Raw genomic sequence first — 27,687 nt, 5'->3', positions numbered from 1 at the left:
ATCGATGACTTCACAAGCGTACTCAGTTGCAACACGTGGCACAGAAAGGAAGATGGTGTCAAACAGTGATGTGGGGTTGCGACCATACAAAAGATAAAAGGGTGAATATCCTGCAATGTCATGTCGGGACACGTTATACGTGAATGTCACGTAGACCAGCGTGGCGTCCCAGTCACGGTGATCATTGGAGACGTACATCGACAGCATCTCTGAGTGTTCGGTTGAGACGTTCCTTAAGACCGTTCGTTTGTGGGTGGTAGGCGATGGACACCTTGTGCTCAGTGACACAAGAGCAGAGGAGCTCGTTGACAGCTCGAGACAAGAACGAGCGGCCATGGTCTGTAAGTAATTGTCAGGGTGCACCAGGGTTCATGGAGAATAATGTCGTGGAGGAGAAAATCGGCGACGTCTGTTGCGCAACTAGTCAGCAATGCCTTTGTTATCGCCTAGCGTGTAGCGTGTCGCATAATCAGTAGTGACAGCGATCCTCTTATTCCTTCTAGTCGTCGTCGGAAAAGGGCCAAGCAGGTTAAGGTGTACACAAAAGAATGGTTCAGAGGGAACTTCAATTGGATGGAGTCGTCCGACAGGTGGCAGGAGAGGTTTCTTCCGGCGCTGATACAATTCGCAAGTTTGCAACATAATGACGCACAGAGCGTATAGACCCGGCCAGACGAACCGGCGTCGTACACGGTCGTATGTACGCAAAACCCCAAGGTGTCCGGCCGTTTGTGCATCATGAAGTTCTTTGAGAACGATGGATCACAGACGACGAGGAAGAATAAAGAGCAACTCAGAGCTGTCAGGGTTGATATTGCAACTGTAGAGGATGCCGTTGTACAGCACAAACATGTGGCATGTGCCGTCAGTGCTGCCAGATTGTACTCTGGCGATGATGATGGACTGTAAAGATTCGTCGTATTATTGTTCAGCGCGCATGTCAGTGATGTCATTAAAAGCCATCACGCAGGTCACCAGATCATGCGCAGCAAGATCATGGGGATCCACGGTGTGACGAGAGAGGCAGTCGGCATTCTTCTGGAGGCATCCAGTCTTGTAATTGACAACAAACGAAAATTCCTGGACCTGCAAAGCCCAGCGACCAAGCCATCCTGTTGGGTCCCGGAGGGAAGACGGCCAGCAGAGTGCGTGGTGGTCTGTAACGACTGAAAATGTGCGGCCGTACAAATGTGGCCGGAACTTGGCGACAGCCCCAACTAAAGCCAAGCACTCCTGCTTGGTGACGGAGTAATTTCTTTCGACAGGTGACAGTAGGCGGCTGGCGTAAGCTATCATGCACTCGGTACCATTCTGCTGTGCAGATGGATCAAAGTGGGCAAGTATGGGAGGGGTGGTCAGAAATCCACTGAGTGCGGCGTGAGCTTGCTCAGAGCCCCATGAGAACGACGTGATTTTCTTCAGAAGATCTGTCAAAGGCTGACCAACGTGGGCGAAGTCTTTGACGAAACGGTGAAAGTAAGAACACAGGCCGACGAAGCAGCGCACGTCAGAAGCAGAACGTGGCACAGGGAAACTGCACATGGCGCGTACTTTTTCCAGATCTGGTTGGACACTGGATGCGTCAACAAGGTGTCCCAACACGGTAATCTGACGGCGCCCGAATTGACACTTCGTGGAGTTCAGTTAGAGGCCGGCTTTTCAGAAGACCGCAAGAATGGCAGCGAGTCGGGTAAGGTGGCTGCCGAACGTGGGAGAAAAAAACAGTAACGTCATCAAGGTAACAGAGACAGTGGTCCATTTGTAGCCTTGCAGAAGAGAGTCCATCATACATTCAAATGTCGCAGGAGCATTGCATAGGCCAAAGGGCATGACTTTGAACTGATGTAAGCCATCCGGCGGGATGAAGGCCGTCTTCTCACGATCCATTTCATCAACTGAAATCTGCCAGTAGCCGAATCGAAGATAGATGGACAAGAAGTATTTTGCTCCGTGCAAGCAGTTCAAGGCGTCATCGATGTGTGGTAGTGGGTAGACGTCCTTTCGGGTGATCTTGTTTAAATGACGAAAATCGACGCAATAGTGCCAGGTACCATCGTTTTTTTTTTTTTTTTTTCACAAGGACGACAGGCGAAGCCCAAGGGCTGGCTGGTGGTTCGATGACCCCTTTGCGGAGGATTTTGTCCACTTCTGATTGGATGACTCTACGTTTAGCATGTGATACATGATAGGGACGCCGAAGAATAGGATTCGTGTCCAGTGTTGATACGGTGTTGAACAACAGATGTTAGTCCTAAAGGCCTGTCGTCGAAATCAAAGATCTCACGGTACGATTCAAGGAGGAGACGTATGTCCATGGCCTGTGCAGAGGTGAGGTCAGGTGCAATCATCTTCATAAAGTCATCCGTTAGGGAACCAGAGCTGTGAGCTGCAATTGGCGCTAAGAAGCCACTCTCGGCATCCAGACTTTCAATGTCAAATTCGGAAGTATTAGAAAGGCTGGCCAAGAACATGCCAGCTGGAAGCACTTGAGGGTACAGGCTGAAATTCAGAAGCGGAAGAACGATGCCGCTATTAGTAATTGTCACCAGCGTATGTGGAAGAGCAGCATTCCGGTTCAAAAGCACGTCCATGATGGGGCGAAGGACATATTCACCGTTGGGAATCTGTGGCTGTGTGGTCAAAGCGACGTAAGTGACTGCCTCAGGTGACAGATGCACATCGTGAAGCGAACACAAGTGCAGTGGAGCGGTGCTCTGAGCATTGGCGACTTGAGGCAGTTCCAACTGAAGAATGCCGGTTGCGCAGTCGATGAAAGTGGAATGATGGGATAAAAAGTCCAATCCGAGGATAACGTCGTGAGGGCAGTTGTCAATCTCAGCAAAGAGAACAGAAGTAGGGCGGCTGGCTATACACAAACGCGCAGTACACATTCCAAGAACTACCAGCCAGAATCATAGGCCACAAGTAGCAATCGGGCAGCTGCTGGGGTGAGGACCTTCTTTAAACGTCTACGTAGGCTAGCACTCATCACAGACACGTGGGCTCCAGTGTCAATGAGTGCTTCGACAGGTATGCCGTCAATTTTAACGTCAATTATACTTTTCTTTGTGGGCACAGACAGAGGATTTGCTGCAGTAGTTGGCAATGCAGCACCACCTCCGAGCGCTGCGCTTAGTTTTCCGAAAGGGTGCGGCCAAAAGTCACGGGACGAAAGGCGATGTGGCTGCAGCGAACGGGGAGATGGGCGACGCATTCGCGGTGAATGAGACTGGTGTCTGTGCGGCGATAGTGAGTGACTGTACCACGTGTTCCTAGCAGAGTTGTTGGCGCTGTTAGACTCGGCGGTGGGCGAAACGTTGCAGGCATTTCCATTAAAATGGCTCAGGTTGGTTGGCGTGAGAGGTCTTGAGAGCCACAACTTGTGACAGTATCTGGCGACATGACCAATGCGGTGACAGGTGAAACATATCGGCTGGTCGTCCGCGGTTCTCCACTCAATTGGCTTGCGATGACGCGGAGAGAAGCGTTGGGGTGGAGCAAAAATAGTAGAAGGGCGTTCGTTAGCTCTGGGACTGGCGACAGCACAGACAGAATGTCGGCCAATGTTTTCAAGCTCCTGTCGAACGATGGCTTGTATGAGGGGAACTGAAAATGTGGTAGCATCAGGGCTACGCGAACAGAAAGCTGCAGGCTCCATCGCATCCAGTTCACAGTTAACGATTCGCACCACATCCTCTGATGGCGACGCATGCTGCTGTGCGGGTTGATCTTCACACGTTGATGTTGCGGCAGTATTGGGAAGTCTGGCGAATGGTTGCAAGATGTGTCGGCTTTTGGCCTGTTCGAATTGTCAGCACTCTTTAATGATTGCGTCAGCTGTAGAGCAGCTCTTGCACATGAGCAGATTAAATGCATCGTCAGCAATGCCCTTAAGCACGTGCCCGACCTTCTCAGCTTCTGTCATGTCGTGATCGGCTTTACAACAAAGTGCTAGCACGTCCTGGATGTACGAGACATAGGACTCCATGGGTGATTGGGCATGGGAGGCCAGTTCCTACTTTGCGGCAATTTTCCGGCTGGTTTGCCAAACAACTCTGTCAACTTCTCTTTGCATTGGTCCCAGCTGGTTCGCTCCTCTTCGTGGTTTTCGTACCACACCTTTGCCGTGCCTCTTAGGTAGAACAACAGGTTAACTAGCATAAGCGTAGGGTCCCATCTGTTGATTCCACTCACACATTCGTACATAGCCACCCACTCTTCAACGTCGGCGCCATCAGTCTCGCAGAAAGTTCTGGGATTCTTGCATTGTACAACCACAATCGAAGGGGACAGCGACGTAACGGGCGATGGTGACGTTGGAGGTGGCAACGACGTTGATCCCAAGTGCTCACCGTCATTCATGGTGAGAACGGTGATGCGACATCCACTGCGGAGCTCTGTTTCCAGCCATGGTACCCAGCACCTCCACCATTATGTTACGGGGATGTTGGGAGTATAGAAAGAGTGTATTTACGATATGTATACAAAATGAGTGAGAGTAGTTAAGATGGCTGACCACCAACAATACACAGCAGCCAGCGTCTCACGATGTTCTTCTTCTCTCTTCTTTCATTGTTCCGTAACAATATCTTTCCAAAGGGGTGTATCCCAAAGTTGCAGCCACTTGACATGATGAGAGACTATCAAACCAACCGTATTACCTTGCATGGAATGGGTTCTGTCCGAGTGCAGTTGGAGGATTTTGATGGCCCACTATGCCTAGTAATTGTGAAAGGCGAGCGCCGAAGCCTTCTCAGGCAGGATTGGTTTCCGGCGCTCGGTATCGATATTACGAAAGTGCAGTATATCAACCAGCTACCACTCTCATTTGATAACATATTTAAGGATATTGCCTCTGTGTTCAGCAAAACACTGGGCTGTTACAAAGGACTGCCTGTGCAGCTTGCACTTAATCCTGAGGTTGTGGCTATCCACCTGAAAGCAAGAAGGGTTCCTTTCGCACTTTGGCTGAATATTGATGACGGGCTGGACAAACTGTTGCAACAAGGAGCCCTGGAACCAGTATATCATTCTCAATGGAAAACCCATATTCTTATGCCACTGAAGGATGTTTGCATTTGTGCTGACTACAAGGGCACGATCAACAAAGCCTTGCAGCAGCACTCATGTCTAATGCCAGTGGTCAGCCACCTGCTGGCATTTCTCTCTGGCAAAGCTAGACTTCGTACAGACATACTAGCAGCTGCCAGTGACTGATCAATGTGCAGAGGCACACACCATTGTGCTTCATCGGGGTGCTTTTAATGTCTGCCGATTACAGTTCGGGGTCAGCGCCATGCTTGGCCTTTTCCAGAGTTCAATGGAAGACCTTCTGTGTGGACTGCCTTCATCCAGGACTACCAGGCATCATTCTATATTTTGGTGATGTCCTCATTTCGGGAGCCTCTCATGAAGAACTGCTGAGTCGGCTCCAAGAAGTCCTCCAGGGGTACCAAGATGCAGGTCTCAAGGTCAAAATGTTAGTTAGATGGACTCAAGTGAAGTTTTTGGGTTTGTGAATCGATGCCAAAGGAATCTACCTCACACTGGCCAAGACACAAGCCATCCTTAATGCACTGCACTCCTCGAAGAAAGCAGAGCTGCAGACCTTTCTAGGTCTTCTAAATTTTTATAATACATTTTTGCCACACGAGACCACTATCGCAGAACCCCTGCATTGCTTGTTGGATAAGAAAATAGCCTGGCTGTGGGAAAGCCCACAACAGATAGCATTCGACAGGGTGAAGCAACTATTGGCATCCAACCAGGTTGTGACAAATTTTGATGAGAAGCCAATCATCCTCACCTTTGGTGTGTTCCCATATGGAATAGGAGTGATGCTGAGTCATAGAATGCTGGATGGCAAAGCACCAATCGCTTTTTATTCGAAGACCTTGTCCTCCACAGAGTGTAACTACTCCCAGATTGATAAGGAGGCATTCGCTGTGGTCGTGGAAGTAAAGAAGTTCCTTGACTATGTGTTTGGCCGCCTGTTGCAGATCCACAAGCCAATGCTTGGGCTGTTCACAACAGACCACCAACGGCAGAGATGCTTTTGTTGTGTATGCTGAGGTGGTCCATCTTTCTGAACGGATACCAGTATTCTCTCCACCACCAGCCAGGAAAAGAGTGGGCTGCACAGATAGCCTCAGCAGACTTCCCCTAATGCACCAGTGCCAGGATGACCCATTCCCAGCAGAGGTTTTTGTGCTTCCAGATGCACTTTCAGAACCTCCAGTGCATGCATTTGATGTGGCTAGGCGCTCTTCCAAGGGCAGTCTCCTTTCCAATGTCTTCAACTTGGTGTGGAGGAGGTGGCTGAGGGGCACTGCGAGTCCCAAATTTCACGTCCTTCATGTTTAGGCAATGTGAGCTGTCTGCCCACAAGGGACGCTTACTGTGTAGTGATTCTGCAAAAACTACATTTCAGGGTACTCGAAGCCTAGCGCACCATACACCCAGGCATCGTTAGGTTGAAGGTGCTCGCCCACATCTACGTATGGTTGCCTGCCATGAATGTGGCCATTGAGGAATGTTTTCGGTGGTGTCTTCCGTGCCAAGAAACATGGCTTGAGATGCCCCTGGCACCGGTTCGTCTATGGGAGCAGACCTGCACTCCATGGTTGCGCCTCCAAATCGACTTTGCTGTTCCCTTCCAAGGGCAGACTTTCTTGATTGTTGTGGACATTTATTTGAAATGGCTTGAGGCCATCCAAGTGACATCGGTCACTGTATGTAATTAGTACCTTAAGAACACTGTTCACAACATGTGGCCTGCTAGGCAGTGGCTCGCAGTTTACATCCGCAGAGTTTCGGGGATTCCTTGACACCAACCTTATCGATCAGGTGATGCCTGCTTTGTTCCTTCCATCCAGGAACAGTCAGGCTGAAAGGATGGTACGGACCATGAAGGGGGAATTATCTCGCATAATTCATGTGGGCTGAGCACACTGCCTGGCAGTGTTTACCCTACAGCAGCAAGTAACCCCGCACACTGCTACGGGATATTCCCGTAGCAGTGTGCGTTTGAACTACTGATGGGCGAACAACTGTCTACCGTGCTGAACTGGCTGCAGCCAGATCAGGCCCGGACAAGTTCTCCTGGCTGACAGAAGCTTTGCCTACACCACGCACATTCCAGCTCAAGGACCCTGCCTTTGCATTTCAATACAATCAGGGCCTCCCATGGGCCTTTGCCATAAATCTCTAGAGCAACTGGCTCGATGTCTTATGAGGTTGCTCTTCCTGACAGCTGTGTGTGTCGCTGGCATGTGGACCAGCTTCGTCGTCGTCGTAGCATCACTCCCGCCAGGGTAGCAGAACCTGTACCTGCAGAATGGTGGCCTGAAGTCCAGCCCGCATCAATGGCGGAGCAAGCAGCAGCAAGGCAGCAGAGTACAGTGAATCTGAGGGGAAACTAACAGTCAGGCTACCCCCAGACATTACACCACCTCATTCAGCACAAACTGAGCAAAATGTAGAACCGTCAGGCCCAAGCTGTTTGCAGCATTCCCAGGAAAACACCCCAACACCTTAGGGGCTTTGGGCCGGCATTGGCTGACTGTTGAGTTTGGACTAAGGAGGAAGGAGTGTTGTATATGGAACGTGACTACGAAGTTCAGCGGATTAGTTGAGCAGTGAGGTGGACCCTGGGCATGAGGAGCAATATCTACTGGCATACAGAGGTGTATGTGATTACCAGTGATAGCCAGTCTTGGGCATTCCATTGTTTTGGGGTTATGTGCGATGGCAATAAACTGATAATGCCGATGCCCGTCTCATGATGCAGCCCGCACAACGTATGAGAGCACAACTCCCTGGTGACTCACAGGTGGGTCTCGACGCACCAGAGGAATATAACAAGTGGCCCACTGGTGGGTCATCCTGCATAGGAATTGAGACTTCAAAACTTGTTGCTGCAGTGAACGTGTTTAGAAGAAACTCGACATCGGGGCTAACTACGATACTGCGTATTCAAATACACGTAAAATGCATAAATGTTTGAGACAACTTCCCCACGCCAAACTGGTTTGAATGAAATTTGTTGCAGTTGAGAAATTCTGGTGACTGTAGGAAGCAAAATTTTGATTCAGGGCTTGGAACTTTCTACAAAAATTTCTGGAAATTGGTAAGTTTAAAAAAATTGAAGCATGAAGTTTGCAGATCCATTACTCTGCACCAAAAACAGATATCGCACTTCCGTAAATTGCATCCGTTAGAGCATCTAAAGCAAACAAATTTAGTATATGAATTTACAGCTTATGTGATTTATTGTAATGTATACGAAGGTTTTATGAAATTTCTACTCACATATTAGTGGTATATTTCAGAACGGTTTGTGATGTATCAATATTCACTTGAGAAGTATTATTAGATGTAACCTTCAAGCTGCCAGATTCGAGACCCTCGCTATGAATTAACCAGAAGTGAAACCAATGGGCTTCATTTTCATTAATCGTGACCATGTAAAGCCAGCAAACAATGAAGCCAAGGAAAGCATAGGGCAGCCTTGATGCTATTAGGTAGCATATGAGCATGGCGGCCGCATTTCGATGGGGGCGAAATGCGAAAACACCTGTGTACTTAGATTTAGGTGCACGTTGAAGAACCCCAGGTGGTCTGAATTTCCGGAGTCCCCCACTACGGCGTGCCTCATAATCAGAAAGTGGTTTTGGCACGTAAAGCCCCATAATTTAATTTTAAATTTTTAGGTAGCATATTGACACGTGTACTTATCTTTATCGAGCAACCACGTTTCGCCGCCTAACAAATGTAATCGCACAGCATGGGACGCGCCTGCATGTATCCGAAGTTTCTGGAAAGTTATCGATGCTTCTATCCGCTGTCTGTTGTCGCCGAGACTTATGTTATCTGATTTCATCACCTGACGCGAATGGTGTAGAACTTTGTGGAAGGCACGCGGGTCCCATCGGTTAATCTGGAACATTCCACGACTGATCTATAAAAGCCGACGCGCTTGACCCGCTGATCAGATTCTCGACGATCGCCGACTGTGTTCGCCGCTTTCGTTGTGCTATAAGTGTAGCCTGTTTTGTGGGCACAGGTTCGTCCAATAAAAGCTAGTTTTCTCGACGATCGCCGACTGTGTCCGCCGCTTTCGTTGTGCTATAAGTGTAGCCTGTTTTGTGGGCACAGGTTCGCCCTATAAAAGCTAGTTTTGTATTCCACCGTACTGCTTCTTTCTTCACCGTCACTACCACGTGACATCTGGTGGAGGTGCTTTACGTCCATGTACCGGACGCCCCCGACAAGCCGTAATCCAAGCCCGGACCGCAAAGACAACACCAGCGCTGCCCCGGAACATCGAGCAAGCCACCGTTTTCAACAGCTGCCCCCGGAGCACGGACTTCTACCTGAGAAGACCAAGAAGATTGTGGCCAAGGAAACCCCAATGGCAGCCCCAGCATCCCCCATCGTGCTGCAGCAGCCCAGGGAGCCTCCAACGTTCCGCGGTTCAACATTCGAAGACCCGGAATCATGGCTGGAAACCTACGAACGGATCGCGACATTCAACAACTGGGACTCCGACGACAAGCTGCGGCATGTCTACTTCGCCTTAGAAGACGCTGCCAGAACTTGGTTTGAGAACAGGGAGTCGACCTTGACAACGTGGGACCTGTTCCGTAGCGGCTTCCTGCGCACCTTTACAAGTGTCGTGCGCAAGGAAAGGGCCAAAGCTATGCTGGACGCCCGAGTGCAGCTACCAAATGAGAACGTTGCCATCTTTACGGAAGAAATGAGCCGTCTGTTCCGCCACGCCGACCCGGATATGGCCGAGGAAAAGAAAGTACGCCTACTCATGCGTGGTGTGAAGGAAGAACTTTTCGGCGCAATGGTACGAAGCCTACCGACGACCATAGCAGAGTTCCTTCGCGAGGCCACCGGCATTGAGAAGACACTCGAAATGCGGAACCGGCAGTTCAACCGCCGCACAAGCTCTACCCACTACGCAGGAATTCAATCACTGGCCACGGACGATCTGCGCGAGACCATCAGGGCCATTGTGCGCGAAGAACTGCGCAAGGTCTTGCCTTCGTCACAGCCTCAAGTGGCCTCTATCGCCGACACCGTGAAAGAAGAGGTGCACCGATCCCTTGGAGTTCCTGAGGTGCAACCAGAACCACCGCAGCTGGAAGCAATGACCTACGCCGCCGCCGTCGCCCGCCGTCAAGGCCCCCCTGCGCGACCGCGCCAAGGTCCTGCAACACCGCAAGTCCGTCGTCCACCGCCGCCGCCGCCAGCGCACCCACCCGTCGCCCAGCGCACCTATGCGAGGAAGACGGACATTTGGCGAGCCCCCGACCACCGCCCGCTCTGCTATCACTGCGGAGAAGCCGGCCATGTGTACCGCCGATGCCCATACCGCGACATGGGACTGAGAGGGTTCGCCGTCAACGCGCCGCGTCCACAGCTTGGGGAGCGCCCATGTGACATTGCCGATTACCCAGCACCTCCACCAGATGTCACGTGGTAGTGACGGTAAAGAAAGAAGCAGTACGGTGGAATACAAAACTAGCTTTTATTGGGCGAACCTGTGCCCACAAAACAGGCTACACTTATAGCACAATGAAAGCGGCGAACACAGTCGGCGATCGTCGAGAATCTGATCAGAGGGTCAAGCGCGTCGGCTTTTATAGATCAGTCGTGGAATGTTCCAGATTAACCGATGGGACCCGCGTGCCATCGGTTGGATCGACGACGCATTGGATCGGCTCTGCAACGCTAAATACTTCTCGTCCATGGACCTCAAGTCTGGCTATTGGCAAATAGAAGTCTACGAAAGAGATCGCGAAAAGACCGCCTTCATCACCCCAGACGGCCTTTACGAGTTCAAGGTTATGCCATTCGGACTGTGCTCGGTGCCCGCAACGTTCCAGCGCGTGATGGACACGGTTCTAGCAGGATTGAAGTGGCAGACCTGTCTCGTATACTTGGATGACGTCGTCGTCTTCGCCGGAAATTTCGACGTTCACCTTAGACGGCTGGCAACAGTACTAGAGGCCATCAGGTCATCAGGACTTACTCTGAAGCCGGAAAAGTGCCGCTTCGCTTACGAGGAGCTTCTATTTTTAGGCCACGTCATCAGCAAATCCGGAGTCCGCCCCGACCCGCAGAAGACAGCTGCCATAGCAGAGTTCCCACAGCCCATCGACAAGAAGGCATTGCGTAGATTTCTTGGCATGTGTGCCTACTACAGGCGATTTGTCAAGAACTTTTCACGCATCGCTGACCCGCTGACGCAGCTAACTAAATGTGACGTCGAGTTCAAGTGGGAAACGCCGCAGGCCGAGGCATTTCAAGAACTCAAACGACGCATGCAGTCGCTGCCCGTACTTGCGCACTTCGACGAGCACGCCGATACCGAAATCCACACTGACGCCAGTAGCCTAGGCCTCGGCGCCGTCCTGGTCCAGAGAAAAGATGGACATGAACACGTGATAGCTTACGCTAGCTGGTCGTTGTCAAAAGCGGAAGGCAATTATTCTACAACCGAAAAGGAATGCCTCGCCATCGTTTGGGCTACAGCGAAATTTCGCCCTTACCTATATGGCAGGCCATTCGAAGTCGTCAGCGACCATCACGCCTTGTGTTGGCTAGCGAATTTAAAGGATCCCTCAGGACGGCTGGCACGGTGGAGCCTCAGACTGCAAGAATACGACATCACTGTAACACACAAGTCCGGACGAAAACACTCAGACGCCGATTGCCTATCACGCGCCCCCATTGACCCGCCGCCGCAAGATGACGAGGATGACGACGCCTTCCTTGGAATAATAAGCGCGGAAGACTTCGCCGAACAACAACGAGCGGACCCGAAACTTAAAGGCCTCGTTGATTATTTGGAAGGGCACACCGACGTTGTCCCCAGGGCATTTAAGCGCGGATTATCTTCCTTCACGCTTCAAGACAGTCTACTCGTGAAGAAGAACTTCTCACCAGTCCGCTCCAATTACCTTCTTGTTGTCCCGTCAGGACTTCGACCAGAAGTATTGCACGCCCTACATGACGATCTGACCGCTGGACACCTCGGATTTTCCCGGACACTATCAAGGATACGAGAAAAGTATTATTGGCCGCGCCTGACCGCCGACGTCACCCGTTATGTCAGAACATGCCGAGACTGTCAGCGACGCAAGACACCGCCGACAAGGCCAGCTGGATTACTACAGCCAATCGAGCCTCCTTGCCGACCATTCCAGCAGATCGGGATGGACTTGCTGGGACCCTTTCCGACGTCAATAACCGGAAATAAGTGGATCGTCGTGGCGACGGACTACCTCACCTGCTTCGCTGAAACAAAAGCACTGCCGAAAGGTAGCGCATCGGAAGTGGCAAAATTCTTTGTCCAAAACATCCTGCTGCGATATGGCGCCCCAGAAGTCCTCATCACCGACCGAGGAACGGCCTTTACAGCGGAGCTCACCCAAGCCATTCTGAAATACAGCCAGACAAGACACAGGAGGACAACGGCTTACCACCCGCAGACGAATGGTCTTACGGAGCGGCTGAATAAGACCCTCGCCGACATGCTAGCGATGTACGTCGACGTTGAACACAAGACCTGGGATGCCGTCCTGCCATACATAACATTCGCTTATAACACGGCGGTACAAGAAACAACACAGATCACGCCGTTCAAGTTGGTTTACGGCAGGAACCCGACGACGACGCTCGACGCCATGCTGCCGCACGTCACTGACGAAGAGAATCTTGACGTCGCTACCTATCTCCAGCGCGCCGAAGAAGCCCGACAACTCGCCCGCCTACGGATCAAAAACCAGCAGCGTACCGACAGCCGACACTACAACCTCCGACGACGCTTCGTCGAGTACCAGCCCGGTGACCGTGTTTGGGTTTGGACACCGATACGCCGACGAGGACTGAGTGAGAAACTATTGCGTCGCTATTTTGGACCCTACAAGGTCATTCGACGTATTGGCGCACTGGACTATGAGGTCGTGCCAGATGGAATTTTGCATTCACAGCGGCGCCGCGCACGATCTGAAGTGGTCCACATGGTGCGTCTGAAACCCTTTTACGGACGCTGACGAACTTCCTCATTTTGTTGTTTTCTTTGCTACGGGTGTTTTTCTTTATTACTTTCGTTTGTATACAGCATCGGGTCGATGCTTTTTAAGAGGGGGGTATTGACACGTGTACTTATCTTTATCGGGCAACCACGTTTCGCCGCCTAACAAATGCACAGCATGGGACGCGCCTGCATGTATCCGAAGTTTCTGTAAAGTTATCGATGCTTCTATCCGCTGTCTGTTGTCGCCGAGACTTATGTTGTCTGATTTCATCACCTGACGCGAATGGTGTAGAACTTTGTGGAAGGCACGCGGGTCCCATCGGTTAATCTGGAACATTCCACGACTGATCTATAAAAGCCGACGCGCTTGACCCGCTGATCAGATTCTCGACGATCGCCGACTGTGTTCGCCGCTTTCGTTGTGCTATAAGTGTAGCCTGTTTTGTGGGCACAGGTTCGCCCAATAAAAGCTAGTTTTGTATTCCACCGTACTGCTTCTTTCTTCACCCTCACTACCACGTGACAATATGAGGGTTTATTAGCCACGTGCCTACTCTTAAAGGGCCTCTCACCAGGTCTGGCAAGTTTGAGCTGACAAGCGCAGTGCATACAATACGTGCTAACGATCGTGTCTGCTAAATATTACATCCCTAAGCACCTTGGAAAGAGCTTAAATTTCAAATGCCCTTTGCCTTTCTCCTCGCTAGGGCCGGGCTCCCAGCCAGAGAGTCAACGTCAGTCACCCAAGTGTGCCACATACATGCAGGGCTGTGGCATCACTCACAGTGACGTGTGACTTCGAAAATTATTCGAGGCAACATCAATTATTTGTTTAATCGGTTGCTTCAGTCATGGGTTCACAGCGCTTCGAATATTTCTATCTCTGCTATTAAACGGCCTCCCACCAGGCCATATGCCAAATTTTGGTTATACTATGCTGGAAGTTGTTACGTGCTCTCTAGGGAGCATGATGCTGCAATAATTCTTCACGTTAGTTCATTAATAGCCGAGATAGAATTATTTCAGTGCCGGAAACCCATGATTTCAGGAGGCAAGCGTCATCACCAACATAACTCTCTCCACTTACCCCCGTCTGGTCTCTGCAAGCGAAATTTCTTCCCTGTGTTCTCCCATACTGGAGCTGGAGGACCGCGTGGTGCATACGTCACAGGCCCCGCCTTTTTTTTTTTCTTTCTCTCGCTTTTTTGCTGTGCGGCACACTTCCGCTGGTAGTCTCTCGTGTGAGCTGTTGCATTTGTCTCGTTTTGCACAGCGCACGATTTTGACCTCTCTGCACGAGAACACCTGACTAGAAGTATAAGTCGCAAGTTGATCACAGAGCGTGATTGCGTACTCGAACACTGTAGAAAATCACATAGTTTCATTCCCTGTGCGTGCGGCTGCATGACACGGGAACAAGAAGATGAAATGGAAGTACACCTCTCTTGCTATGTTACAACGTAAAACAAAGAGACACAGACATTCAGTTTATAGGTTTTATTATTTCTCTAAACATTAATTTGTCTATTGAAGTAACAGATCAAACAAATAACTGCTGTTGCTTTGAATAATTCTCGGAAGTCACGTGCCACTATGAGCAACGTCACAGTAATGCCATATATCTAGGTGCACTTGTATGATATACGTTGACTCTCCGCCTGGAAGTGGGGCGCTCGCAAGGAAAAAGGCAAATGCCATTTGGTTTGAAATTAGCTTAAGCTCTTTCCGATATGCTTAGGGATGTAATACTTAGTTGGTACGATTGTTAGCATGCATTGGTATACTTGTCAGCTCAAAATGGCCAGACCTGATGAGAGGGGCCCTTTAATGAACTAATCTGGAATATTCTTGGTGTAGAACACTCCTTAGAGGGCACTTAACAACTTCCAGTATATAACCAGAATTTGCTATGTGACCTGGTGAGGGTGCCCCTCACCAGGCCACATGGATAGACGGACGGACTGGGTAAGCGGGCGGGCGCGGGCGCAGCTTACATTTGGGGTGTGAACAAACAGATGAAAAGAAAGTTGTTGTAGCCAGAGTGTAGCAGACAGCAAAGCGGAGCCTACCTGCTGAAATCACTGCAGTGCCATTTGCAGCATCGCCATTGCTCACCACTAACTTTGGCAAAGGCACATGCAGCAGTGTAACATCTTAACCGCTTGTACCAGAGGACCCACATGCCCTTGAATCATTGTGATGACATTGAGCTCTGAAATGCTAACTATAAGTTCTTATCATAGTTAATCACTCTGTGGCCTCAAATTTCTGGGGCATTCGATGCAATTCTAACAGGAGCGTAGCAGATGGCAGAGGAGAGACCATCTGCTAAGCAGCCCCCATTGTTGGTGCTGGTTAGCTTCTACATGTGGACCATAACATTTATATTTCTGGAGAGAAAGTTCTGCAAGGCATATAGACGAACTGAAATGGTGCTGCAATGGCTTCCTTGTACAAGAGAACTTACCTTGTACCTTGTAGAAGAAGAGACCCTAATTAAGCTAACTTGACCATATGGTAAGCAAAAAAGACAGCCAAGGTGCATATATGTTCAAAAAGGCTGCGTGGTTACTTGGATTGAAGGAGGAGGGCCCGGCTGTAATGAAGGTAGCCAAGAGACATTGACAGGATCTAGAAAATATAGCTATAAGTTTTTTTATATTTAGTAGCAGCAAAAAAGTAAAGAGAAGTGTAAATAAGTAGAGAAATGAGACATTAAGCTCATTTTGATAACCATGCAGTTTTATATTTCTATTTTTCTTCACAGCAGATTGCAGAGACCACAAAGGAATGTAGGATGTGTTAAGATGTAACATGAGATAATGCATGTAGCAGTACTTAGGTGAGGTATAAACCTACTTTCACACAAAACTTTATTTGAAGTTCTATAGAAAGCTAACAAACTATTTCAAACCAGGTAAATAAAGCTTTCTATTGCTTTGTGGCAGTTATATTGAACATAAACACTTTTTGGAGTGGTCATTGCCATGAATTGCGCTAAATGAAACTTGTGGTTTTCATCTGGTGCTTGGGACAAATGTTTGATAATAACAGCCTCTATTTGAGGACTTGCATCCTTGTTTTCAATTTTCATGCAGCGGTGTATATTGAAGGCCATGACAGCTTCTGTGAAAAGGGGTTGGGACGGCCGCTTGGGCCTTTGTGCTCCTCTTCTCTGCTTTCGATGTCGTGAGCCTAGCTGAGACCGGTGACAATGTTTGATGCAATCAGTGGTTCTGATGTTCCAACGCCATCGTTGGAAGAACGTACCTGCAAACGATAGGTGGTGTGGGCTCTTATTTATATTATAGCATCCTTAAGCATCGGCACCTCTTTGGCAGACAAACATTGTTGTTGATGTCTTGCACATCCTTAACATGTCTTCAGTGGTGAAAAACACCGGTCAGTGTAAGCATTGCCAACGGGTGCTGCTGCATCGGAGCTGTGCTATCCGTTTTTGTGTGTAACAACTGGAAATGGAAATGAAACGAACGGGTAGCTAATCCACGTGACCCTATGAGAACTAAATAAGGCCAGTCTTTTAAATCCTAAACATAACAGGAACGTATTATTGGCATTCTACTGTACTTTTATTTACATGACAGTGTTGTTTATATTATTCTGTTTGTTTCCTGTCCTGTGCTTTGTTGTACCCTTAAGTTTTTTTTTGCTATCTGAGTGGCATAGTGGAGACTGTAAATTTGGGCATTTAGCTCTATATTTCTGGCAGCAAGCAGCTGTCTACAAAGGTGGAGGCAGCCACTCCGAAATTCGTTTTGCCACTGCAAAGAATTCGCTAAAACAGCCATAGCTATTTCCGCCACTTTAACACTTAGTATGGATGGTTGCACTTCGTTAAAAACACAAAATTTGAAATACTGAAAAATAGCATTGTCTTCATTCATTCACACATTGGATGTATGTTTTAGCTTCTTCTGTGAAGTATTCCTTGAGGTTTAATCGGCTGTTCCTTTATTTTGAAAATAATATTTACAACGCTTCTCTGTTGATTTTCTTATCAGGTTGTGACATATAGGATGACCCTTACTGTGCAGGTCTTATCCATGTTGGTGATGAAGTCCATGAAGTGAATGGGGTTAGTCTGAAAGGCAAGGCACCACATGATGTCGTCAGCATTTTGGTGAGAACAGTTTTCTTGGACAGAATGGCATTGCTTAGCTGTGCTTGTGTGTGCCCTAATGTTTTCTTTTTTTTGTCTCTGCTTACTGTATTATAAATATGAGAAAGGTACATGCATGTCATTATGCTTTATTTCTATTGCTTTTGTGTGTGTTTATGAGAGAGGGAACATAGTACACAAGTGTGTCTGAACTTTTGGTTACCATTATTTGCTTGGTAACCTCTGCATGGAATGCTAATCTTGCCTCTCGAAGCTAATGACGAACTTGTATTTAGGAATAGCTTTAGTGTTTTGGTTGTCTTTTATAGAAATTTTGAGTTTCCATCTAAAGTCCGGCTTTTTTGTTTGGCTCGTAAAATTATACACTCGCACCCATTCAGAGTCACCATCGGTCACTCTAATTCGTACTTGTGACCACTCACTTTCCTGCTTGCTGCTGTTTCTGCTCTCATCCACTCTTGCCTTTCATCACTTGCACTCACGCCTGTTAAATGAATGGGTATGAGTCTGGTAAGCTCTTAAGTATGGCCAACCTATGACTATGTCCCGTAATATTGACACAGGTGTGTAACGAGCACACTGAATACAAACCTGCTTAAAAGCTCAAATCTTAGCTAAAGCTCATATTTCACAGAAATACACTTCCACAAATTACTGTGTATTTTGTCACCTTACAGGATACCACTCTGGGATATAAATGTAGGTTCGCTCAAGAGTATGAAGTTGGGCTATGTGGTTTGTGAATATCATAGTGAACAACGCATACAGGATGAGAAAGAGAGAATATGTACACTTTTAATAATTTTTGCATGAAGGTCTGTGAACGCTAAAACACAGGAAATCATGTGATTCAGATGTACTTATCTCACTCAGGCTTGTGCTACCTCTATTTCACTGGCACTCAGATCCATGCACAACCCGACTCACTTCAACTCACTTAAACAATTGTTGACACTCACTTGTATGCACCTCGACTCACCCAGACTTATACTAGTGCCTGCTTGGCCTCAGCTTGACTCATTCAGAATCACATTTGTAGGTCTTCTTCAAGCTCAGGCTCATGGGTCAGTGCAAGTCCAAGTGAGCTTCACGACCTATGGAGGTAAATAGTGACACTATAAGAAAGTTGTATAATGTGAAAATTTGGTCTATCATGCAAGACTGAAGCAGAAGTTAAATTTAACCTGATTTGGAATTACTAACGAGTGACTTAATGGCTGTGGCATTCTTTTGCTTAGCCCAAGGTTGTGGGTTCGATTTCCAGCCATGGCATCCGCATTTCAGTAGGAGTGGAACACAAAATTGCTCATGCACCAAGATTAAATGCGCATTAAGGAATTGCAAGTACTCGTCAAAATTAATCTGGAGTTTCCCACTGCAGCATCTGTTCTATCCCCGATGTTGTTTTAGAATATTAAAATCAGTCAATCAAGTAAGCAAGCAAGCAGCCAGTCAGCGAGGGGTGGCTCTTCTTTCACGCAGCAGCAGAGCCAGGCGGGGACCATTACTCTGAAACTCGTTCCAGCTGAGGAAGCTTCTGTTGGTCGTGAGAGCCGAGTACGTGTCCGGGCACTGTTTGACTATGATCCTGCAGCAGATCCACTGATTCCATGCAAGGAAGCAGGCCTGCAATTTCACCGGGGCCAAGTACTGCACCTGGTTAGCCAAGATGACTCCAATTGGTGGCAGGCACGCTGGGAGGGACAGCGATCAGCTCGTGCAGGACTCATACCTGCACAAAGCCTCCAGGAGAGGTGTGTTAAATGTTCTCACAAAGGAGCTTTTCAGATTCAGATTCAAGTTTATTGTTTCATTACAGGTACATATATGCAGAAGGTGTTATACAGAATGCGGTCCCACATTTATAAACTGCAGCAGGACCTCTTCTTCTTAGTTGCACAATAATATATAATTAAAAAGGTGTCAGCAATGCATTATTCTGTCTCCTAAACAGTCCAACAGCTGAAGTTCTAGGTCTGGCACAAAAAGCCAAGGCGCTAAAAAAAATATGCATGTTTTAGTCGTAGCGCTTTGTGTCTGATGTAAATATAAAAAATAAATAAATGTAGTGGTTCCAATGTATTTGAAAACATACTAAAAAAATTTGATGTGCATCGTATATACAGTGAGCACCAGTGCACTTGCCAAAACCCGAATCAGGTGGCCTGCGCCCCACACGGTAATTGTTTAATTCTGTTTCATTCGGCTTGTCAGTCTGCTGCCACTGTATTGTGCGAGTTCTGCAATTTACCTGCCAATGTATACATTACACGTGACTTACATCTTTTGTTAAAGATGTCATCTGGCTGCGCAGCCTGTATTGACGAGCATTGCCGCAAGTCGTGTGTGTACTTCGTCTGATAGCTACACTGCAGAAAGAGTTTCCCCCTAACTGCAAGTTCGTCCAGACAGGACTATGCTTGCCCCCTGCAAGGATGAGCATAGCTTCGGCTGGCAGTGCTTTCGGGATGTTTTCGCATCCACTGGAAACACTGTCATGTTGCAAAGTGACATTGCCAGCAAAGAAAATGCTTCTGGGTGGGTGCTATCCTAGGTGCTGTACAGTTCAGTACAGAACTTTGCCATGTTTACTACTGTATTTACTCGCGTAATGATCACACCCCTGAATTTTGTTACCAATATTTGATTCCCCCCCCCGTGTAATGATCGCATCCTGAATTTGTCACAGCGATATGTCGTGTGCCAAGTCTAGCTAATGATGATCGCTGTCGAATGCTTCGCAAACGACTCTTGAAGACATACCAACTGGTCTGCACGCACCCAACATTCTTAAGCAGATACCCCATTTCATTCCTTTCATCACTTTCTGCACTTCCATGAAAAAAAAAAAGCTACAACCAAACTTGCCTCGGCTTTATTATTTGTAGGCTTCATAATGGTTTTGGTCAATAACAACAACATAAAGGGCGCCTTTCGATTCTTCTCGCCTGCACTCGTGGGCACGCAACTAATCGCGAGTGGCAACGATAGTGGCCACGTTTACACTGATATGTTAGAAGTATACCCTATTCATACGCCGATGCTTGTAACGCAGCTAAGATATTCGCCCACCCTTAGCAAAAACGTGCCGTATTAAGATAGCAGTGAAGATAAATGCCACAGTTTCCGCAGCATGCCCGCCATGTGTTTCTATGTCACTGGCAGCAGCTTAGCGCGCCCATCTCTGTTTCTGTCCCCTAAAAGTGGACATGACTACGTTATTGTCGCAAACTTGCCGATATTAACGATATTATTTATTACTGATACAGAAGAAACTGTTTCAATGCGTGTAATGTACTCACGAGAAGAAAAATAATCGCGTTCGATGCGTTTGGCTTGCTCCGCCAGCCGCCATTTTTGTTTTGGTGTCCCGCACTGACAGCGGCAGCTGCCTGCTTGTCATCCCGCATTTGCTGCGGGATGAAAAAAGAAAATGTTTCTTTTCGTGGGAAATTTAACCCGCGTAAGGATCGCACCCCTGAATTTTCGTCAATTTTTTTTACAAGAAAGTGCGATCATTATGTGAGCAAATACGGTATATAATCAAACTTGCTGATGACATTGCCCTGTTTATCTTTCACTGCATGCATCCATCCAATGCAAAGTTTTCTGGTAAACGTTTGGGATGGGTTGCATAATCCAGTTCCCTAAGGTCATCTTCGTATTACAGTGGTAATAAGCGGTGAAGCATACACAATGTAGTGCGGTGAAGCATAATAAATGTGGAAAGGAGCCACTTCACAATGTATTACGAAATTTATTATGGAGAAACCACGGACGATGATTGTCAATGCAAGCAAAATGCCTGAACGAACTAGTGAGCAAACATTTTCCTTGTTGAGTCTGACCACATGTCATTGCCTTTGGTATATAAAACAACTTCTCAACAGGAGTATTATCTCATGGTTAATTAAGAAGTTCTACGCACTTTTTTCGGTGCACAAAGCTTTTACTTTTATTCAAGCAGAAGTCATGTACAATTAATATCCAAACCGCTGTCTTTTTTTCTTTTTACTGCCTGCTTTTTACTTTGCAAAATAGTACTAGGCCGCATTACCGTCTCATACGGGAGGTGCAGGATTGACAAAACAAGGGCTCAAATTGCCACACCTTTATCCAAAATAGCTCTGAAGGCCTGCCAGTATGCTCATTAGGCACCTCAGTGCTCATGCTGTGACAATAGATGGTGGGTGCGCTTGTACAATAATGAAACACATACTGTGTCCCGTGAGAGTGGTTTTCACTCTTGGAGTGCTTCACCGCAATACATAGCGTATGCTTCACCGCGTAGCACATTTGCGCTGCAGAAAAGCTGACATATAAAAACGAAATTATGCAGCGCTTCTTAGACCCTTGCGAAGTTTCCGTCCGATTTCAAGCAGCCCCCATTCTTTGCCGTGCCTTAAACATAGGGCATTCTGCATGCATGTGCTCATATGACTGCACCGTGTGTTTGTGCCACACACTATGTAAAATATATATATATATAGTCCTCAATTCAACTGAGTCCACATCTTGCAGCGTCAGGCAGTAACTTGCTCTCGAGGAACATAAAAGAAGCCATTTTGATTTCTTCCTGCAGTAGAGGTTTTTAAATCTCCAAATGCAATCATTGGGCGGGGTCCCCAGGTGTGGGTGCATGAACTGCGCGACACCAGAAGAGCGAAAAACATGAGACGTGTTTCATTTGTAGCAGCCACCATGAGATGGAAGTCCTAATGCTACTGCCAAAACCTTAATAAACAGAAATCAGCATAAGGCTTTTTTTGTTGTGTTCTTCATTATAAAGAACCAATGCTTTTCTTTATGCAAGCACTCTTAGTAGCAATTATCATCTTTGTAGCATAGTGTTTTTTTTTTAGTGAATCGGAACTTCCGCTATTGCACTTATTAGGTGACGGAATGACGTGCCAGCAAGGTGATGTTTTTAAAGTGTCGCCCCAGTGTAACACAAGGCTTTTTTGATAAATTTGCTAGCCATCAATGAAAGGGGTTTACTACATAGATGACAGTGAAACCAACAACCCCTGAAACCAATATATAGTGACAACTAAAATTTTTCACTTAAATTTATTTCTGTGTTTCATATGAGAAGAAATGCGGGGAGCAGAGACAAAAAGCGTGTCATACGACAGCTGTACCCTTGCAGGAAATTGTTGGCTGACACGGAATCAAGCTTACAAATATAACGTAGCCGTGAGAAAGCACAACACGCATAATTAGTGTCACAGGCTAAAAGACTGATTTATACAAAAAGGCAGTGTTGACAAAAAATTGTGCTGTTGTACAGGAGCACATACCACAAGAAGGCAGTACAGACAAATTGACATTAGTATTAAAAAAGGAGAGAGGCATTCATAATAAGGTACATATACTGACAATTATGGTTCAGAACAATATTACTCTTTTTAAATGAAGAAAAAGCAATGCAGGCAATAAGTAAAACTTTGTGTCAGTGACCTACTGTAAATTAAGCTTACAAATATACAGGAATCAAACTGTACCAGGAAAGCATAATATAGGTCACTTTGCCTAATACTGTACATCTTCATGCAGGATGCTGCAAACATGGTGGCCAGGAACAATGTTCCACCACCTTGTCGAATTTTGTTGAAGTGGCACTGGTTAGGATTTGCAGCTTAGGCAGTACAGCTACGACAAATTTGACGATGGCTTTTGGAGCGACTGGTGACATATCATTGGGAGCTTGTTACTGCAGTTAAACCTCGATATAACGAAGTCAGTAAAATGAGCAATTTGCTTCATTATATAGAAATTTCGTTTTATTGAAATTCGGCCTTCTATGCAAAGAAGTACAGTCGCCAACCGATTTAAAGGGACCGCAAAATTTTCCGAATTATCGGGAAATCAAACAAAAACAAATTTCAATGAGAAAACAATTCATTTTGATAAATATGGGAGTCAGCGACAAATGATAAGGTTGCATGCCACACACGTTGACAATATCTTGTCTGCAGTGTGAATTAGGCGAAGCCAGCCATGCTTTTGCGTGCCCCAAGGCTGATAGGGTCACCCGCACTGGGACAATGCTATCAGGAAAAGCGCCGGCAGTCGGGAGCGAATGCTTTGTCTGCCTCTCGCTCCAACGGGTTACCGAAACTCAAGATTATGCAACCTTCAATATTAAACATGCCGTAAGAAGGCTTACATTGTGCCACGCCATCTCGGCACACCCACTCTTTGCACACGCTGCAGATTACCTCTAAAGTAGGGTGCGTGGCTGCGTATGTGCTCAGCCACGCTTGCAGCCATGCGCAGCCACGGCCGAGAAGCGTGCCAACTTACCCCCCACTCCGCCTCCTCGCACGCGCTTGGGCGATTTACTGCGAGCGAGCTCTCCTTCTTTCACCCTCGCACACTTTCACTCACACCTAATTCATACAGTGGGTGGGGCGCGATAGGACCTTATCGCACTTGAACATTAATTTTGTGCGTGACAGCGACAAGCGATGCAATGGAGATGGCTGTTGCATTCACTCGTCGCCAACAAGTTGTACCCCATGCGAGTGACAATTTTGAGCGACATCTCCCTAGTGTTGCCCGTATGAGGGCAGCAAATATGCATTGAAACTAGCGTGACGTGTGCTTTATCAATTTAAGTTGATGTATTTTACTGTAAGAAGCAGCATAAAATATTTCTGAAGGTCTTACAGTAGGTTCTTATTCTAGCATGTATTTAAATTCGATCGTTTGCTCATTCCGTGCCGCAGTTGGTAGTATTTGAGTGATGTACATCCAGTTAAGGCTTCGCGTTATTGGCTAGTCGCTCATAGCACTTCCGGGTGATGAGCGATGAATTATAGATTTTCAGAAGACCGAGTGATCTGTTCCAGCGACGACCGATTTCGTCACTCGAAGCTGTCGCGCATAAAATCGCCCTCACGGGGTTTAGTCTCTGTATGGAACACGATACGAAACATGTTTATAGATAATGCTTTATACGGAACACTCTATATAGAACACATTTGCAAGCAGCCATTTGTAGTTCAATCATCTGACCATCTACGTCGGTGGAAGTTTCCATTTATTGTCTCGGCATTCCTTTGCGGCGGCAGCGAAAGTTCGGTATATTGAAATCGCATGCAAATACACTTCAATATATTGAAGTTCTAAATACATGGTGTTCTAGAAAAGAGGTTATGAAAAGTTAAATACTTCGTTATATCGAGAATTTCATTATACTGAAATTCATTATATCGAGGTTTAACTGTATATTCATACCAGTAGACATCACTGGCATGCAAGCATGACATCACACTCGTGGCTATATTAACAGCCATAGTCATTGATTGGGTCCACGTTCGGCCCCTTGCAAGAGAAATGAAATGGCACACACTGCCGGGTGTTTCTTTTTTTTTAGGCTGTACAGAATTTTTTAAGATTGCTTGTTGCAGATAGTACAACTCTACTCCTTGAGCTGAATTACTCGGAAGAAGTGATTATTACTTGTACGAAAGATATAAATGCATAATTTACTAACGACAAAACTTCACTAAATAAGTTAACTAGTTACTTCACAACCCATATTCCAATTTATTAGTTGTGGCTGGTGAGTCTGCAAAGAATTCTGAAGATGACACCAGTTTCAAGATATTCCTGAAGTTTGTGACAAATATGTTGGTGGTCCATTTATTTTTTGTTGTTTTTATTTTTGCATTTTTTGCTGCAAGTTTGACGGTGCATATCTTGAAACCGTTGTATCATTAGAATTCGTTCTGACTGGATATGCTTTGCCAACTCACAGGCTAGAATTTGTGAATTGCAATGTGCGTGGCAACATAATTAGTTTTTGAATTTTTTTATTTCACAATAACCCTAAAGGCCCTCCAGGGAGGGTATTACATAGGGTAAAGGTTACATCGGTGAGGTTAACAGTGCGTAAATGTAAATACAATAGAAAAACAAAACTGGGACAAAATTAATTACAGTGCATCAACGTACAAACACAAAAAGGAAATTAATGATAGTTATCAGTACAGCAACTCTAAATGATTTGTGCAAACTATGACACTGTCGTGGAGGCTTTGGTTATCGGCGCATTAAAAAATTGTGTTTACAAATCAGAGAGTGAAGCGTGATATATTAGGTATATACATGGTACTGTGTGGAGCGTCTGTAAATTTCAAGGCATTTGTTTCGGTGACAATGTGCGATGGCAGATTATTCCATTCTTTCGCAGTGTGAGGTATAAATGACTGACCAAATGCGAGGGAATGACACATTATGCATTTGACTTTGCAAACTTGATGAAATGAGCGCTACGAAGACGTGGACGAAAGAACAACATGTACGACAGACAAGGCGCTGCAAGAATGATCCCCACGTGAAAAAATGGCTGAGGGTTCACACATGAACTCGTTATGAAGAGACACGTGATAGTAGAGCTTATGGAATAGTGCGTGTTAAACGAGATATATTACGGCAAAGTGACAAGGCTTCAAGCTCGGCGCGATTTTTTGATGCTGTTACACTGGTTTCTCGTGAATAATCTGAAAAGATGAAGCGTACAGCACGGTTCTGCAGGGCTTCTTAGTCAGTTATTAGGTATGCCTGATGGGGATCCCATATGGCTGACGCGTACTCTATTTTAGGGCGTATTAGTGTTGTGTGTGCCAATTTGCGTAAGTGTACGGGAGCATGTTTGAGGTTATGTTTAAGGAAACCAAGCAAACGGTTTGCAGAAGTGAGGATATGGTTAATGTGATTATTCCACGTCAAGTTAGGGGTTAGGTCCACGCCAAGATATTTGCAGCTGGAAACTTGTTCAACAAGGCTGTCGTTTAGGAGGAAGATGTTGATGTTCGGGGCGCCTGATTAGTAAAAGACATGAATTTAGTTTTAGTAAGATTTAGAGGCATTAGCCAAGTTGAACACCATACGTTTATTGCGTTTAAGTCAGATTGAAGAATGTCATGATCACAGTTAGGGTGAATATTACGATATATGACGCAATCATCTGCAAATAGTCTGATATTGGATTTGATGCCATCTGGTAGATCATTAATATATATTAGAAAAAGTAGGGGCCCAAGCACACTTCCCTGTGGTACACCAGATGTTACGGGGACTAGAGATGAGTTGTGAAGGAATAAAACGAAGGACACCGACCAACATAGAAGTGCTAAAAAATGAAAAATCTAAAAGACGTTTCGGCTTCGCTACGGAAGCCTTGTTCACAATGGGATGACGGAAGGTTCATGGAAGCTTATGTATGCTTTAGAACGTGACGTAAGCAGCGCATGTATGACGGGGGGAGGGTTCCCTCATTTCGATTGAGCGTGTGACGTGTTTTTTGTATCTCCAGTGACTCCAGATACAGACGCGATTTTTGGTTTCTTTCTTGGCCGATAATTCTCGAGCGATCCCAGTCGATATTGTGGCCCGTTGCATCCGTGTGCTCGGCAAGGGCATTCGACACTGTACGCTTCTTTTCCACATCTTTCTGATGCTGCCTCAGTCTCTGTTTGAAGTTTCCCGATTCACCGATGTATGCGTAGTCGCAATCTGCGCAGGGTATCTTATAGACCACGCCGGGAAATGATTCTCTCGGAAGCCTGTCCTTACCGCCGACGAGCGCTTGCCTCAGCTTACATACGGGCACGTGCGCCACCTCAACGTCATAACTGCGTAGAACGCGAGACAGGGTTTCGCTTATCCCTGGAACGTAAGGTATGGCAGCACGCTTTCTTGGTCGGGGATTGGTCGGACGAGCAGGATTGGACAGACGGCGCTCCACAGCAGTCAAAAAGGATGTGGGGTAGCCGCTTGCCGAGAGATCACCTCGCACGTGGTCCAAGTCAGTGGAACGGCTTTCTGCTGTGGTGCAAATGCGGTTCGTACGGTTGAGCAGTGAGGCAGCAACCGACCTTTTGTGAGCGTCTGGATGAACGGATTGAAAGTTCAGGTAGCGGCCAGTATGTGTGTCCTTACGGTACACGATGGACGGCTCTCGTTAGAAGTACACATGTAACGAGAGCCGATGGACGGCTCTCGTTAGAAGCGTACAGTGTCGAATGCCCTTGCCGAGCACACGGATGCAACGGGCCACAATATCGACTGGGATCGCTCGAGAATTATCGGCCAAGAAAGAAACCAAAAATCGCGTCTTTATCTGGAGTCACTGGAGATACAAAAAACACGTCACACGCTCAATCGAAATGAGGAAACCCTCCCCCCGTCATACATGCGCTGCTTACGTCACGTTCTAAAGCATACATAAGCTTCCATGAACCTTCCGTCATCCCATTGTGAACAAGGCTTCCGTAGCGAAGCCGAAACGTCTTTTAGATTTTTCATTTTTTAGCACTTCTATGTTGGTCGGTGTCCTTCGTTTTATTCCTTCAATGCTTCATCCCGACCAGACAGGCTTCCGTCGAACCCTCGATTTCAGAAATGAGTTGTGATTGTTAACCGATGTAAATTGTATCCTGTTAGAAAGAAAGTCTTTTATCCATGTGACAACAGTAGAGTC

At 46.8% G+C, this 27,687-nt stretch overlaps 1 protein-coding gene across 1 annotated transcript in view; it reads left to right on the top strand.

The window, feature by feature from the left end:
* Positions 1-27,687, top strand: part of metro (membrane palmitoylated protein 7-like protein metro) — an 83,526-nt gene that overhangs the window by 20,865 nt on the left and 34,974 nt on the right. The window contains exons 8-9 of the mRNA XM_065449412.2: positions 17,110-17,195; positions 18,678-18,949. Coding sequence (XP_065305484.1) covers positions 17,110-17,195; positions 18,678-18,949 — 358 coding nt within the window. The remainder of the gene's footprint in view (positions 1-17,109; positions 17,196-18,677; positions 18,950-27,687) is intronic.

This window comes from Dermacentor albipictus, chromosome 1, assembly GCF_038994185.2.
Source record: "Dermacentor albipictus isolate Rhodes 1998 colony chromosome 1, USDA_Dalb.pri_finalv2, whole genome shotgun sequence".
NCBI lineage: Eukaryota > Metazoa > Arthropoda > Arachnida > Ixodida > Ixodidae > Dermacentor > Dermacentor albipictus.
This window is presented reverse-complemented; position numbering and strand designations above follow the sequence as displayed.